The sequence below is a fragment of the Lottia gigantea genome (assembly GCF_000327385.1).
Source record: "Lottia gigantea unplaced genomic scaffold LOTGIsca_20, whole genome shotgun sequence".
NCBI lineage: Eukaryota > Metazoa > Mollusca > Gastropoda > Lottiidae > Lottia > Lottia gigantea.
The window spans coordinates 332183-349627 of NW_008708401.1; the positions used below are offsets into that span (position 1 = coordinate 332183).

The following is a 17445-nucleotide window of genomic DNA, read 5'->3' on the forward strand; positions in this document are numbered from 1 at the left end:
TTTATTATTTTTTATTTATATGATATCAAATTAACATCAACTATATTATTTATTTAATGTCTGACCACAGATAAGATATCATTTTAATATGAAATTAAATTGTGATAGATATCATTAAATATCCATTAATTTGCACAATTCTATTTTAAGTTATATTGAGTCATTCACCATTACTAACCCACTAGCTTACTGTATCCTGTACTCTACTTGTGGTCAGTAACTAAGTTCAAGTAGCATATTTCCTGGTGTTATAACTATTTATTTCCTTGATAGGATTTCTTAATCATTTCTATTGATAAATGGTTACTGTTATAGATGGTTTCATGACTTGTAATCGTGACTTTGTTTTTCTTCCTCCTATCAATGTGTGACTATGTACCTGGAAATTCTCTGTCAGTTTTCATTAATTGCATTTTATAGCCAAAGTTCTGTCAGCTGTAAAAGAATTTTGACATTCATTTATTTTATGATTGAGTACCAGAATAATCCAAGTAAAAATGGCTTCAAAGGGCTAGATAGCAGGCCTTTGTTTCTTAAAAGATTTTACACTTACAATTTGTCATGTCTTTTTTAAATACCAGTTATGTCCAAACGTTTGACTTGGTTGGAAGATAAGAATTACACTGACTTTAGGCCAGACTTTTTTATTTAATGGTTCAAAAACTAACAGTATCTATTATTTAAAAAAGAAAATTAACATGTTAAATGAATTCAATATTTGATATTGCTGTTGCAGGCATGCTATTAAAATTTTTGAAAAAAATGACATTTTAGAGCTTGAGTTTTTTTTTTTAAATCTGACAAAATAACAAAATCTGGCCTCAGTCAGCAGATGTGCAATACAATGTTAGATGTTATATTTGAAAATAATGTTAGATGTATTATATAAATATGTTGTAAACAATGTTATATATTTTGTATATTATAAATACTGTATCATTCCCAATGGTGTATTGTATATATTTATTATGGTATAATTTATAATGATCAAATGGTTTTTGTTTTTAACTGTATATATATTGATATGTATGTATTTAAAGCTACATGGTTAAGTTTATCAAAATATCAAACCTAAATCTTTTTGAAGAAAAATTCAGATTGCAGACTATCCTATTTCTTCAACTTGACACTCTCAACATTGAGGAAATTATTCATCAAAATGCTTCTATTAACCTCTGCCTTACTGAGTGAATCTTTATCCAGTTAAGAAATAGTCTGTCCTAGTTTCCAGCATATCAAAAATATTTAGTTGGTTTTGATTAAAACAACACCTTATATTGAGTTTTCACAGCTTGACATTACAAGTTACTATGAATTAATATAGATATAAAATGGGCATTTTTATGTTTGTATATTGAGCAGTATTTATACAATGTTAATATTTTATTATTGATATGATATGAAATGGGATAACAAAACTTAAGAACAATGTGAATCGAAGTGATGTAAAGTCAAATAAATCTATTTTTGCAAATCCGGATCCCATTTAAAACATAAAACATGTGCAGTTTACTTTATTTTTGGAGGGTAAAGTAACTTGTTATGGACGCAGGCTGAAAATTCATTTGTCTGAAGATAGCAACATGATTCAAGTCCTGTTTTAATATTTCTAGTAATTGAATTACATATTTGAATTATACATGAAGTATATAAATCAGACTTATATTGTGTTCTTTACTATTTAAACTACCTAAAAATAAAGTGAGCTGCTCATATTTATGTTTGAAATCAGACCCAGATGTAAAAAATAACCTTGCGTGTCTATAGTTGTTATTTGTTATTATAAATGTAGTTATATTTGTTATTTTGTGTCTAGATAAATATACTTATGCTATTTTCAATCTATTGTGAATTGATATTCATTCAGGAAAGACCAATGCTAAGAGGTCAAGTCTTGGGCTACCGGTAACCAATAGACTGGATTGGAGGAGGTCCCATTCACTCTACCCCACCTCAGTAAAAACAAATAATTATTAATAAAAAAAACAATTATTTAATAAATTAAAAAAATGAAGAAGATGTTTTTGGTTTGGTTTTGGAAGATTTTCAGAAATATTATGTACAATAAAAACAATAGATAATGAAAACAAAAATTAATTATAAAACTATTCTAAAAATGATTGCAAGATTAACACATAAAAATATTCAAAAAGACTAAAAATTTTAATTGATTTTTCCTTGAACATAAGACAAGATACCAAACATATATATATATATATATATATATAAAACAAACAAATACAGATAGAAAACAGCCCTGCATAATATGTACTTCTCTGTCAAATAATACATAATGCTAAGTCATTTAAAAAGTGATATACATCCTTTGGCATATCTAGGGAGGCAGCGACTCAAAGGGGGTGGGGGAGAATTATTTTATCATAAATAATAATTCCCTTATTTTCTCCAGGATACCCCTAGGATGGCTGCAGTATATCAGCACTAGCTTCAATTTCTCATTTGTTTATTGTGTGGCACCTCTCCCAACTATCTTATTCCAAAGTTCTGCAGCAACAACGACTCAAGGGTTATATACAATTGTGTGGAAAGGCAAAAATTAATTAAGAATTAGTAAAACAATCAAAATAATAAAAACAAACAGTTAAATACAAAAAAAAATCACAAACTTTGAATAATTATTAAAAATGTAAAAATAGAAATAAAATATTTGGAATTGAGGCAGTTGATACTATCACAGAAGTAGTCTGTTTTAATGAGGCTTGTTTCCACATAAACCTTTAAACCAAGCTGGACTGTATGTTTTTGGGTAACCATCTACTACTGTTCTGTAGTTAGGGTTGAACTTTCTATATCTGAAATTAAGATAGAAATAATTGTCATTTGCTGTCATATAAAAGTTATATTTTGTTTGATATCATCCCGAGGGCATGGCAAAAAGAAACAAACAATGATACACCTGCAAAATGAATTGTTAACATCTAGGATCATGATGTTGATAGTTTTTCTCAAATAGTCTCTTTTTGTATCTTGAAGACTTGAATAAAGCAAGCCTGTAAAGTAAGCAATCCTGAAAAGGGTTATTGCTATCAGATCCAACCATGAAGGATTCTTGTGAAAAAACCATCTTCAAATCAAACTGGTCTGAGGCTTCTGATGTGTTCCTTATTTAGAATATTGAAATTGTTAACAAATTCCCATTGCAGCATGGCTTACATTTTTCAAATTTTGATAGAAAAAAAATGTTTTAAAATAACCTACTTCATTCCCTTAAAGAAGTAAATAAAGCCATCATTGTGTTGGAAAGCAGCTTCTAACCCATCAGGTACTCCCAACCAGAATCTATTTATAGACATCTGTCTTTTGATAATCTGGGTATTGGGATCCCATTCCCAAAAGTATTTATGCTGAAAACATAGAAGTCATCAGAATGTAAAAAATGTTCTGCTCGAGTTTACAACCCTTAAATAAACTTATGGAATGAAATAAGAGTGTACCTTTTCATCTGTTCTGCATCTTTAGATGCCAAATGTCATTAATGTGCTAATAAAATGAGATGGGAAATGTCCTTTTTCTTGCACATTAATGGGCTAATGAAATGGAGTGTAATGTCCTACTCTCTACCTTAAATGAACTTATAGAAAGAAATAAGAGTGGTGTAACGCTTCATCTGTTCTGCATCTTCAGATGCAAAATGTCATTAATGGGCTAATAAAATGAGATGAGAAGTGTCCTTTTTCTTGCACATTAATGGGCTAATGAAATGGAGTGTAATGTCCTACTCTCCACCTTAAATGAACTTTTAGAATGAAATAAGAGTGTAACGCTTCATCTGTTCTGCAGCTTCAGATGCCAAATGTCACTAATTGGAAAATAAAATAAGATCCATATGTCCACTTTCTTGTACATTAATAGGCTAGGGGAATGGGGTGCTATGTCCAGCTCTGTATCGTAATGGGTTAATGAAATGGGCACGAATGTAGTTCAACATTGGCTATTTCGAATGTGTAACCCCCACTGCTCTGTACCCAATGGACTCAGAAAGACAACACGACAATTGTAACTATGGATTCCATAAAATGCCCAATTCGGGTGAAAAAAGTATATATTGAAATTTTACTTACCCCGAATAAGAACATTGCGTTTTTAATATAATTATCATTATACCAGATAGCAGCGTGAGGTTTTTCTGGAAATTTACTCATATCTATTGTTTTAGGGTATCCACTGTCTAATCTATAGACTGTGTATCGCCATATCTTATCACCTGAAAAATAGGATAAGACATTACTTCATCTATCTTAGCTCCAAGATCACCAAAAGATGATCCACGAATGGCCTACTATGGTCAGCTTTAAGACAAAACGATCTAACGTTTGCCGATATTGCAAAGGGTTGTCCTCAGCTATACCACTATACTTACAGTACTCCAGATCTCGTATTATTTTGGGTTATAATTTTAGAAAGTAAACAACTGCTGCACCACTATTATCAACAAAAGGACAACTGACTTTTCATCAGAAGCTGGTCCACAGTGGTAGTATTTAAGAAAAATTGTCTTCTGAACAATAGTTTTCTCTCCCCGCTTACCTTTAAACATATAAGTTTGTCTTCTGGAAGGATCGTAAACAACTGCTCTAATTCTACTAGGAGCTTCTGGAAATACAGATTTCGTCAGTTTTGGATATCCAGATATCAAGCCATTGTCGTCCATTTTATACACCATGTTGTTTCTGTAACCATATACATAATTTCCTGGTCCTGAAAGATAAAGGGAACTTTATTATATCTTTGAAGTAGGGTGATATCAGAAGTTTTGCCAGTATTGTACGTAGCTCCAATGATGTGTCGAGAATCCAATCAATGCCATATTGTTTTTAAAGAACCACTAGGGCGGTGGAGTAACTCTCCTTATTCTAAGGATTTTTATTGTTTTTGGAGCCTTTGGCATGCGCAATATCCATTTTACTGCCTCGTAAAAACTACTGGAAGCATACAAAATTCTGCCCAGCAAGCTAGCCGATTGACTGTTCTCGGTGCAATGGCAGTTTTCTGTGATAAGAATGCAACTGAAACATTTTCCACCCAGTCTATAGTCAATGTCAATACCGGTACCTACCTAAATCAATAGCATCTAGTTTCATATCACAGTAGTCGGGTGTCTGGGCTGGAGTGGTTGGTTCAGTAGATGGTTTTAAGGTTGGTGGTTTTGTTGCAGTTCCTGGTCGTGGACCTGGTGAAATGAGAATTGATATGAGCATTACATTTGAGGCCAACACTCTAATCTGAACCAAATTATCTTGACAAAATGCTTGATGCTTGACAAAATGACAGTTTTATGTGGTTAGGCTGTTGTCTAATCATATTTCACGTTGTTTCGGATGTAGTTTCATCATCTGGACAAGGCAATTGAATAAGGGGTTTCCTTCCCATCGGAACATAGACAGCGTATGTCATATTGCTTCTGGTAATCTAACGGTATTTAAAGTGATATGTCCCGCTAGGATCCTATCCCAGGCTGCTTATAACTCATTTGGGTACTGCTACCCCTACACCATGAGGGTTATATGAGAATCCTTTGGGCCATTTTCAAATAGTCAGGTTATATGATAATATCGGTGTCTCAGATATATTTGAGTAAGTCGTGGTTACACTTTGGATGGTCCTTTCGCTTAAGAAAGATTGCGTAACATTGTCTTAGGGGTACGGGAATCTGAAGGGTTGGAACCAGAGTTCTTCATTATTAGTTGTCAAATACGGTAATTGTACATACCATAAAGTGACTGAATAGCTCTGACGTCATCGTTGTCTAATTTCAGTTCATCAACATATCTATAATAAGGTGCCATCAACGCTTTGAACTGCTCCGAATGTCCCAGACCCAAGGAATGGCCGAATTCATGGGCAGCAACTATCACTAAATTCGAGCCTTCTTTGCCATGTAAGGTCCATTGCTCGCCCTCGTCAAAATGAGTATCACCATTAATTGGGTAGTCACCGGGGCGGAAAGCATGAGCTAAGGTACCACCTGAAAGTAAAAGAAATTTTCAATAACGAGATATCAGTCTTCCAGAACACATGGTTGTGTCAACCAGAGTAGAGGCATCTGATTCGTGTGCAAAAGGTTCCGCTATTGCTCTACAATACAGATTCAGCCTTACCGAAACTACTGAGGGTTGCTGAATGGAATTCAGAAAGTAGTCAGTGGCCCAGTGTTTTAGTATTATTTTAAAAAATTTATTGGGATTAAATACCTAATGAGAATTTTAAAAAGTTAAAAATAAATTGCTTTTCATTAAAAAAAAAAACAAATGAAAAGTTCAAAAAGTATCAAAATTCTAATCTTCGTTTAAATCTTTACATATTTGGATAAACTTGATGAACTCGATACTGAAGTATTTGAGTAATGTAAAATTTGAGTGACATATCAACTCATGACAAGAGCTGAAATTATTAATGTAATTAAAACTGGGCCGTAATTACTCTTTGATTGTCTCATATTAGGATAATTTCACTAATTTCTTGACAAAATCTGCTCTTTGACACACCCAGTACTTAAATAATGTTATTAAAATGTACTTTAACAAATTAACTGTAGATATAAAGTGTAAAATGTCAATTGAAATAGAATTTTACGTTCGTCTGTTATTCAGAGCAAATGAGATTGGCCTTGCAACTGGCAGAATATGATAGCAACTGGATTTTCATCTACGGCTACACCAAGTAATCAAACAATTTCATTAAAATTTACTATAACAAGTTTACTGTGTAAAATGTCAAATGAAATGAATTTAAAGTCCGTGTCCAAGAGATCAAATAAGGAAAGTGTGCAACTGGTTTTTCAACAACTTCTATACCAATCTGTCGAATAATGGGGTACTTAGTCAATAGTCACGGTTAACGGAAAATCGCATTGGAGGCCTGATGTCCAGTATTAAATACAGACCTGCTGATTGCCGCGTGGTTCATAGTTGACTGAAGATTTATTTCAATTTGAAAAGTCTAAAATTTGTCACCTAAAACTTCAGTGCCTCGCGGGCGAAATATGTCATAGTCATTCTTTACAGTGCAGCAGGTTAAAAATAGCTTTCAGTTTTAAACATATACTTCTTAACAAATGAACTAATTTTTCTGTATTTATAACACGAGACGAAAACATTAACACTGTACACTCTTTCAGCACTACTTATTGAATAACAACACTGAATAAAAACAATTCGATCCTGAATTGTCTCAAAACTTGTCTATCTGGTTTATAATCCAGAGTCAAAAGAATATTTTAAAAGCTTTAGAAGCATTAGTATATTAAAACCATATTAAAACCATTGAATATTGAAGAATCAATATATTAAAAGCATGAGGTGTTGTCTTCTACTGTAAGATTAAAAAAAAACAATCCTGTCATACCATTTCAAGATAATGGATTTTCTTCAACTGTGAAACAAGTTTTGACACATTAATTTCTTAAAGTGCCCCCAGTCGATGTTTAATGTAAATTGTTTTTACTACAAGTGGGGGTAGAGGTGGGGGTGAATGTCCCACTTGACAAATTAAAAGAAATTAAACAGTGAAGTTCGCTTTTCTTATTTCAATACCTTCACTGTAAACGATATTTCACTACATATAAGAGGTAAAACATCGGAACCATTCATGTTTTCATGAGAAGCTCTCTTGATATCCAATAGCTACACCAGTTCAGATGGCGGCCCTGAACTTTGAAAGCAATGCTACATTTACTTAGTTCCTTCTACAGTAGAAACTGTCGGAACATACTGTCACAGTCAATCATATTTTACGACCAGTGGTGACGCTGGGGTGTTTCAACCACCCACCTATCAACCACATCAACCCTCACCCCTTTCACATTAGACATTAAGTGACATATGAGTGAAAACTGTCAAACTATAATGTCACAGTGATTCATATTTTACTATAAGAAGTGACATTGAGTACAGTGTTTGGTCATAATTACTATCAAAATAGTAATATAGAACAAATGTCTAGATGACCTTTAGATTCATAAGAAGAACTTATAACCCTCGGCCACAATCCATTACTCAAAACCCGCCTCCCCCCCGTTCTTTCCGCCCATCCGTGTACGTTTATGCCTGTATTCAACATAGCCCAGTCATGTACACACCAGTAATTTATACTGCACACAATAGTCATCTGTTTATTTAAACCGGGGTAAAAACCGCAAAGTGTTAGATAAAGAATAATAAAATTAAATAGCATTAGATAATGACAGTCCCCTCTGTTGAATCATCCTACAATAACATGCATCTTACAAAACCCCGCTATATAGTCATAGTCCCAAACCTGCTGACTCTCTGATATCTTATACCGGAAGTCAGCGTATATTGAGTCAGAAAATCGGATTTAGAGGAAACAGTAAAAGTAAGTAGGAGCTTGAAAATGGTTTTCATTTGCTTGGTTACGTCGAACAAATAGTGGGTTCTAATCTTAGAAGAGGTGTGAAAGTTTCTTGACCTAAGATAAGTCGACCCAAATCCGGAATAGATCAAACCAAGAGGTATAGCAATAAACCGACTGGAAAAATAGATTCGCGTAAACCTAAGTTATTATCCTTGTAAATCCGGGAAATCAATTTCAAGAGATTGGAACGGATCCTCCTGAACCTTTGTTGGTATCCCTGATTCCTCGCAAAAATTGGTTGTTACTTTTTTTTTAACTTACCTCGACCGTCAAATCTATTACCATAACCATCACCATGTTCACCATGAGCAAATTTAATTTCAATATCTGGGGTATCATCGGTATACTCAAATTCTAATGGCGTGACTTCAGACCAGTATTCTAGAGCTTTCTGAATGGCCAAACTGTAATACAATAAGAGGAATTGTACATGCCTTCATATTCAAATTCGCCATAAATAAGCACTATATTTTATAAAGACCTGCTTACAGAAATTGCATATTCATCTACAAGCTCGATTGAGAGTATTAAACTAGCAATACTGTATGAAAGCATTCAATAATCAATAGCATTTTATGGGTCAACCATGAAAGTTCAGCTTGCGTTCAGCTTTACACCAATTGAGAATTGTAAAATCTTTATTGTTTTTCAATGTGCTGCTATTAAAACTAAAAAGGTTGTAAAACAATATATCTATATACATTGGCAACCATGGGCTTCCATATACTTACATTTGTTCCTCTTCAGATAGCTGTCTTGTATAAGAGGCTGGCTTCCATGTGACCACTTTCTTCTTCCATACAGTACCTACAAGAAATTAAAAATACCAGTTTATCCAATCTATTTAACAATATTACTCCTCTTAACATAGTGCTAGATACATCTATTGTATCAAAAGCAATATAGACATATGAATATTTCTAGGATGTATTCCAATTGAAATTCTTGAACTAAAATCTTTTATTTAATTATCAGATCAATGATAGCATAAATGGTGTTCAGAAGAGGTTTTCTACCCATGGTTTGTGTATCAATGATATCTGTTATTTCAGAAAAGGACCTATTAAGATGATGAAATGACCATGGTAAATACTATTTGAGTCAAAACCGTAACAGTAAATTTGCACAAAACTTGTTTAATAGCAACCTAATATTTAAAATGTTTGAATTTGTGCCATTCTTTAATTAGGCTATAATTATAAGTAGTCCCCAAAATATAGTTGAACCATTCAGACTTACCTAGTGTAGTGAAAGCTTGAGGAGATGTAGGATCGAAATGTTCTGATGTGTTCCTAATAATATCAGGAAAACCACATCGTGGTGCCTTCATTTTGGTAACAGTTGCAGCATCTAAATATCCTGTTTGTTCCAAGCCAGTAAACTTCTGGAAATCTCTGAAAGACAGAAATGACTCAGGATAAGATGAAATGAAATGAAATAAAATGAAACAAACGGACGGACGGGCGGACTGAAATGAAATGAAATGAAATGAAACGAACAACGAAACGAAGGAATGAAAATATTTTTTAAAAAGAATTAGTACACGTTATTAAAAAATTACAAAATGCATTGTTTCTATTGATCGAGAACTAGCAGTGATTATCTTCGTTTTTCAGTCAAGAGTCTTGTCGGGGTCTTTTGATAAAACAATTTCAATACATTTATTGACTTACCTAATGGATTGCTTAATCTCATATTCTGAATGTTGTTTGTATTCATCATCAGCGACTTTTGGTGCTAGGTAACCAAATTTGGTCAAAAAGTCCTGAAAAGTAAAACAAATTATTGAGCCTTGTTGTACAAAGTTTTGAAGGAAGTATTTTTGAGAAAAAAGAACATAATCCATCTAGTTTTTTTGGTATAAAATATGAAGATAGTGAAACAAATTTATTTAAATCAAGAATTCTGTCTTTGTTTTACAAAGTTTTAAAGATTTTGAGGAAGATAAAATAATCATTGTCAAATTTCATGCTAATTATGAAAATGCATGATTGAAATTATGTTATATTCTATATTCATGGTAAAGGCAAATTATTTACAATTCATGATCTGAATTAATCATGTAAAATTATTTACAATCATATTCTTTTTAAAGCGTATTATAACTTTTTCATAATTTTGAAAATTAATGATTTCAAGTTCTTAAAACTTATTGTATTAATTCATGATTTGGAAAATTCAGGATTTAAAATAATTTTGAGTTTGTGGATGATTTAAAATAGGATAGTTTATACTATGGTTGAAAAAAAACATGAAATGTAAGAACTTACCACGGAATCAAATAACTGGACTGAATTTTCTTCGTTTTCTGGATTAAGGTGTTTAATAATTCCACAATTTACCGTTACCAAAGTAACGCATACTAATATAAATAGTGGTTGTAACATTATGTTATCTCTCTTTAAAGTATACAATATCTATTAAATATTTTACTACAAAACTTACTCGAGTAGAAATTTTAGATTCAATTATTTTATGAATGAAAGTACCTTATATTTATATTCAGCAATTGACTTTGTATTGGCCAATCAGGGAACTGTTATTTATATTTGGCGTGTGTCATTGCGGATGCCTCACCGAATCGGAAGTTCAATTCCGACTATATTTGTGTACCTATTGAATATAAAGTATGTAGAATGATAAACGCTCAATGAAAACCACTGAACCGTGTTGTCCTATTTTTAAATTTGATGAATATGAAAATGAGTTAATTTTGAAGGGGTGGCATGAAGTCACGCGAACAAGACGCGTGACACTCGTTTCGAATGTATCACAAAGCAGCGATGCATCTGAGCATATTCGAACGGGAGAGCAAGGGGATTCTTGTCCAATGATTGTGAATCCGAAGAATCTGCTGTTATGAATTAGGCCTAATAGCATTGGTCTAAAAAATACTTTTTTGTCCATGGGAGGGGTGAAGGGGAGTTTCGGGGGCTTCACTAAAGATCATATAAGTGACCTGGACTATCAAGTGTGTTGTTCTGGAATACTAACCATGAGTTAGTTATTAAAGTCAATTTCGGTCAATTTTCAGCCAATTTTCAATGACTTGGGATAATTATTAATCCCTTGAAACCTGTTTTTTTGGAAATAGCCTTAGCTAATTTGAGAATTAATATCGATTTGTTCCGCTTTGAACAAGAAGTAAATTGAATTTCACACTCCTTAGTCTCAATCGGAAGGTAATTGAATAGAATGTACGGTTGGTTGTGCAATATTTTTTAATTCATCCTGGTTTTATTAGAAATATGAAATTTAATAACTCGTCATGCCTGACCGATATCTGGGTCCGAAGGTCGGAGAAATGGACGGTTCGGGTGCATGGTGAATAAGTCAACCAAACCCTGCACCAATTTCTAGTAATTTGTACCTTACCGGAAGTAAACATTCAAGCATGAAGCAATGCGTGTGTTCGATCATGAAATGAAGTAAATCAAATATGATCAAAAACATGTACAGTATATATATATATATATATATATATTTGGGTGAGTTATGACCAAATATGGTATTTTTTAAGCATTCATTAAGCGCTTTTGAATAAAGGTTACATATAGCTCATTAGTATATCATTCAAATGATTTCTGGATTTTGCTGGACCGTTTAGTAAAATACTTGGTATAGACGAAATCTTTATCCGTCTTACACAAGATACTCATTCCGATGCAAGCCAGCGCCTCAGATCTTTTATTTTGAAACCACATGTTTCATATATCTGTCATGAAAGATCTTGAGTTTGGTATTCTAAATTGAACATTTCAACCCGTTAAAAGTCCTTACACCTCTAAGGAGGGGAAAAGCTGGTCCAGGTTTCGACTGTATTTCAAGAATTGTTTTATCAGTCAATCGGCTTCCTCTGCGGTACTGGTAGATACCCCCGATACCCCTAGCTATAGATGTACTAGTTTGGAACCAAAGTATTGTGCCACAGTCTTCGTAGCGAGCTTCGAATCCACACGACTTAAAATACAATGAGCTGTACCTTTAATTTGAAGGAGTAAGGAAAGTAAATAAAAACATTATATAAGTCCATAATAAAAGGATAACTATCTACTGCAATGAATGATAATGAGTCAGGTGTGCTTTACAGAAACTCTAATACACTCCTTTTGGTTAAAGGGATTCTATGGTAGGTTTTTATTCTTTGTATGTGTCCTGTGTAGTGGACACATAGTTTATATTTGCACCATTTCGATTTCTTACGTTTGCTTATGGCGTTTCAATTCCAACAGACACCAGAAAATATCCCAAGTGAATTCGATCCTAGAACATTTTTTAAATGTGACGTCATACTCTGTGTTAAGCGACTATGTTCGGTATCCCTTTACTCCGCGTTTTTCGTACCTGATTTGACGGACATCGCCATGCAGTGTGCAAGTAATGGGAATAAATTCATTCTAATAATCTTCAAAAATTCAATTCGTGGGCATTCGGCAGTTTATCCCAACCGTCTCTTCCTTGTACCTGTATTAATATTCTTTTGAAAAGAGAAAACATTGAATAACAAACAAAATATAATGTTTTGATTTTTTAAAATAGTATGTAGGAGTTTGTTATCGTCCGGGATGGATGCTGTGGGTTTGTTTAAACAAAACATTTCATGGAAAAGGCAATTCATAAACTAAGAAAAAGTCACACACGCACAAATAAACATTATAGTGTTTGGTTTACAAAGAAATTTAGAATATTATTGGCATTTCTGTAATTTTATTTGTTCACAATGAAGGGCTTGTTTGTATTCAACTCAAAATTAGTGTACTCCCTTACCGATGTAAAATGAACAATTTAAAGTTGAATTGTTGAGAAATCGGGCGAGTTATTATTTAATTCCAGATCAGCATAACAGAAGAAAACTAATCAACCGTTCGAGACCTATCCCATTTTTTTAACGCAGTATTTGTTCCAGTCTACGACTGTACATTTAGGAAAATAAAACAGTACAGCAGGATGTAAGCACTTTATTTACACGTTTATTTTTCCAAGAAGTTGGCGGTTGCCCCATCCAATCCAAAGTTCTGCAACATCCACTGGTTTCAAAGTCCATGATCAATGACATTAGCGATCAAACATTTTGTTCAATATCTTGTTAGTGGAGTTGTTGATGGTTGACAATGACAGAATTCTCGTGAAACTATATTGTTAAAATTTACTGTTTGTTTCTTTCTTCCATTCTTTCTTTCTAAAGTCTAGATGGCAGATTAAATCAATCTGAGTTCAAAATCAGTAATGAAAATCAATCTGACACTAGTTACAAATACAAATACAAAATATAATACATTACAAAACATTACAATACAAATTTAATTAGACGCAAACTTTCATTTTTTCCGTTTTTATAAGCTTCTACTTAAATACTCCAGTTGATGTCTGACAACCCCTTGCTTATTTCTTCGCATGAATAATTTTTACCCTAACCTGATGATGAACATCCTATTACATAATATTTAAAATGACAAAATCAGACATGAAATTAAATTAGAAATTGACAGAATGGTATTACTGCAGATTCTAATGGCCGCATGTCGTTCAAATCAACTTCTAGAACAGCACCACTTCCGGTTTCATTAATAACACACCCACCACAATGGCCGCCACAGTATCCGGTTATCACGTGACCATCCATAGTCTTGGTGATGTTGATAATGATTGGAGAAAGTCCTACAGTCGTCCAAGCCAGGGAATCTGTGAAGCGGAACCCCGTCCCTCTGGTATCCACGACAAATTTTCCAAGTGCTCCACATGTATCTTCACCTCTGGCGTAACAATCTCTGGCAACCCCGTAGTTCAAGCTGGTTAATGTACTGTTTGAAAACCGTCTGGTGTCGGTGAAGACTTTAAACGTGCCGAGATCCAGTCTTATTTTTTGATATTCAGTGATTCTTACCCCACTCTCCGCTGAGGTATCAAGCGTCGTTTTTTCGCAGCTTCCTTCTGCTCTGGTATATCCAGGAAACGTTGCCATATTGCGATAATTGAGACTGATGAAGCTACCGGATCCCTTTTTACAGTAGATTTTTATCAAGGTTTGGGACGTGGTGTAAAATAGCCAGTAGTCCTCATCTGTTTGGTTACATGAATAAACTTGATAACATAAAGATATCCGTTTACAGAAAAAATCACTCCATTCCCCCTTCTCGGTACAAATCGGGTTTTTTGACGGAAGATATCCGCTCTGACAGGCATACTGCACCATTTCATTGAATCCCCACAAAGCTTTCGCTTCAAAAGATGACACATTGACAAAATCATTTTGAGGAACAGCCGTGCAACCAATAACTTCACACATAAAAGAATCTGGTAATTCACGACATATGCTGTTATTCGGACAACTATGATGTTTACACGCACCCAACAGCAATTCACTCCAATTTTCCATATCTATCAAAATATTTTGAGAATCGTATTCAGTGTTCGATGGAGTTGGTTTTTGATTCATAAGTTGACATTGGTTAGTTAGTCGGTCAAAGTTGACAGCTTTACACAATGAGTACAATTTACAATATTGTGTACATTTCAGAATTTCAGAATCAAACGTTGAAAACGGTGTACCAGAAAGTCGTGTATTAACAATCATATTTTCCAGTAGTTCTTTTTTGAAACACTTATATTCGTGACTTCCATAATGGTTCAGCAGGTGACACCAAATGATAACATTCCAAATACTTCTGTAATCCATTTTGAAATGCTGTCAGTCTCTACAACAATATATGAATGTCTTGCATGAACCAGGGACCATTACCAAATCAATGACGATTATTGTATGATTAGGTATCAAAGTCAATTTTCATGTTTTCTTTTAGTGTATTATATAAAGATTTAATCGCGTGCTGGGTTGTAAAATCAAAAGTCTATAAAATGAAAACACAAAATTTTTTCCACTTCGTCCTCCACAGTTCACCATTTTCGGAGTTCAATCATTTTTAAGCTGATCTAATCAGTGTTTACAGCATACCGACGAACTTTTAGCCTTTTATGCCACACGTGTTCATAATTATCCGTGTTTGAAAATAAGATTGACGACTCGACGTTTACAAGACTCTGTCATAATGTAGAATGGTTAAGTACTGGATAATCAAATTTTATCCGTAAATGATAATTCCTAGAAAGACCTTATAAATATGACAAACTTTTTTCGGGTACCCCAATTTTCAGGTAGCGAAGATTAAAATAGTTTTCATACGTCACAAGACCTTTTACATCTATTCAAGGTCCGAAACAACCTCCGAAAACTTCTTCTTCTCTTCTTCTTGTTGGTGGATGGTGTCCGCTTCGGAGAAAAACTGTGAACACGGCGTTAAAGCCACTAATGGCAATTAAGCCAAGCATCGAACAATGTATCTATGTAACCTTTATGGGAAGCTTCTTTATATCGATTTTTTTCTACTCTATAATCTACGTTTTATTGTTCCTAAATACTTCATTACTATATCGTATAATAATCATAGTTAAAGTTAATGGGAATAGTTCACATAAGATAATCGATTATACACTGTTAAAATTATGTGTAACGTGTCACTCTCTACGGTGGAAGTTTTACACCTGTTGGAATGTTTAGTGCTAATTACCTGCCACAAAGTGTTACTCGTAATGTAAAACGGAGATATTTGACCATTTAACATCCGTTAGTGTGTAACATGAGTGCAATTATCAGCGTTAAGTGTTTCCACTTATTTAGGTGTAAAGTCTGCTTATAATTTCCACAGTGTAGTATTTACAGCTAACCGTCGATATTGGACAACTATGATGTTTACACGCACCTAACAGCGATTCACTCCAATTTTCCATATCTATCAAAATATTTTGAGAATCGTATTCAGTGTTCGATTGAGTTGGTTTTTAATTTATAAGTTAAAATTAATTTATCGGTTAGTTAGTCGGTCAAAGTTGACAGCTTTACACAATGAGTAAAATTTACAATATTGCGTACATTTCAGAATTTCAGAATCAAACGTTGAAAACGGTGTACCAGAAAGTCGTGTATTAACAATCATATTTTCCAGTAGTTCTTTTTTGACACTTATATTCGTCACTTCCATAATGGTTAAGCAGATAATAAAAAATGTAAATGATAACTTTCCACATTATTCTGTTATCCATTTTGAATTAGTTCCTCTCAGTAAGATGATAATATAATACACTGAATATCTTGATTTTGACAAAAAGGCCCGAAACTTCGACGTGTTTGATTTGCTTAAGAATAGAAGCCAATTTTAACTTTTTTTCTGTGTGTATTGTATGTTATTCACTAGCGAGCTTTAATCTTAAATAAATTAACATATTCATCCGTTTTAGTATAAATTTTAGAATATTGAAACCAGCTAACAATGAATGTACGTATATCATTGTGTTAGGGGTGTTTTTTTAAGGAACCATCTATAAACTGCGGTGTATTGTCTCCTCTTCTTATAGCATGTTTAGTTCGCATCAGGTTCACGCCCCCGTCTTTTCCGTAAAGCACACTGATACCATAGCCTCCATAGAGAAAGATCACCGGATTATTACGTTACGATTCATGTACGTTGGAATTGTTTGAAAGAACGTTTGAATTAAAAAAGAGATATTAGCCCTTAAACACGTTTCTAGGATATGATATACGGATGGGCTATCGTCACTATAAAGACTATAGACACAAAATGTCACCAAATAGCTTTTTGGCCATGTGATGGGTGGGGGTAGTTGTAAAAAGATCTTTGCTCATAAGTCCAACCAGTCAGAAATAGTTTGCTCCTGGTATGGTGATTGTCAGTAAAGGGAGGTAACTACAATTTCCACTTGAATCCCATTTTAAACTCTGACTTTTCTCTTTTCGAATGCTGAGGGGTTTTAATATAAATACATTGTCATAGTTTCTGGATGTCGTAAACGAACTGCGGACGACTTAAGTCACAAAGGTTATTTTTTCCGTGTACTTAGTGGATGTTTTTTTTTAGATATTTATATTTGGCTGTTTTGACATATTTAAAACGAACCAATTTAAAGGGACAGGTAGACAATTTTCTTATTGACCAACCATACTTTAGTCTCAGAAACTGGAATTTTTTAGCTAAGCCA

The 17445-nt window shown here is 33.6% G+C and overlaps 2 protein-coding genes across 2 annotated transcripts; both read right to left on the reverse strand.

Annotated features, from left to right (window-relative positions):
* Positions 1-1972: 1972 nt before the first annotated feature.
* Positions 1973-10854, reverse strand: LOTGIDRAFT_231475 (hypothetical protein). Its single transcript, XM_009053616.1, has 11 exons — positions 10665-10854; positions 10068-10159; positions 9634-9788; positions 9126-9201; positions 8656-8798; positions 5732-5986; positions 5078-5191; positions 4549-4719; positions 4083-4225; positions 3220-3365; positions 1973-2813 (listed from the first exon to the last, which is right to left on the reverse strand). The coding sequence occupies exons 1-11, from the start codon at positions 10779-10781 to the stop codon at positions 2711-2713; spliced, it is 1515 nt and encodes a 504-aa protein (XP_009051864.1). The 5' UTR covers positions 10782-10854; the 3' UTR covers positions 1973-2710.
* A 3010-nt stretch (positions 10855-13864) lies between these two features.
* Positions 13865-15070, reverse strand: LOTGIDRAFT_159280 (hypothetical protein; the record flags this gene model as incomplete). The annotated part of the gene is made up of 1 exon (XM_009053617.1): positions 13865-15070. The coding sequence occupies one exon, from the start codon at positions 15068-15070 to the stop codon at positions 13865-13867; it is 1206 nt and encodes a 401-aa protein (XP_009051865.1).
* Positions 15071-17445: the final 2375 nt, after the last annotated feature.

Excerpts from the sequence above, each read along its gene's own strand:
- LOTGIDRAFT_231475 (XM_009053616.1), bottom strand. The coding sequence starts at position 10,781 with ATGTTACAACCACTATTTATATTAGTATGCGTTACTTTGGTAACGGTA. Across the intron at positions 5,987-8,655 it reads TAATAGATTTGACGGTCGAG|GTGGTACCTTAGCTCATGCT; the intron begins GTAAGTTAAAAA and ends TTTTACTTTCAG. Across the intron at positions 4,720-5,077 it reads ACTAGATGCTATTGATTTAG|GACCAGGAAATTATGTATAT; the intron begins GTAGGTACCGGT and ends TTTATCTTTCAG.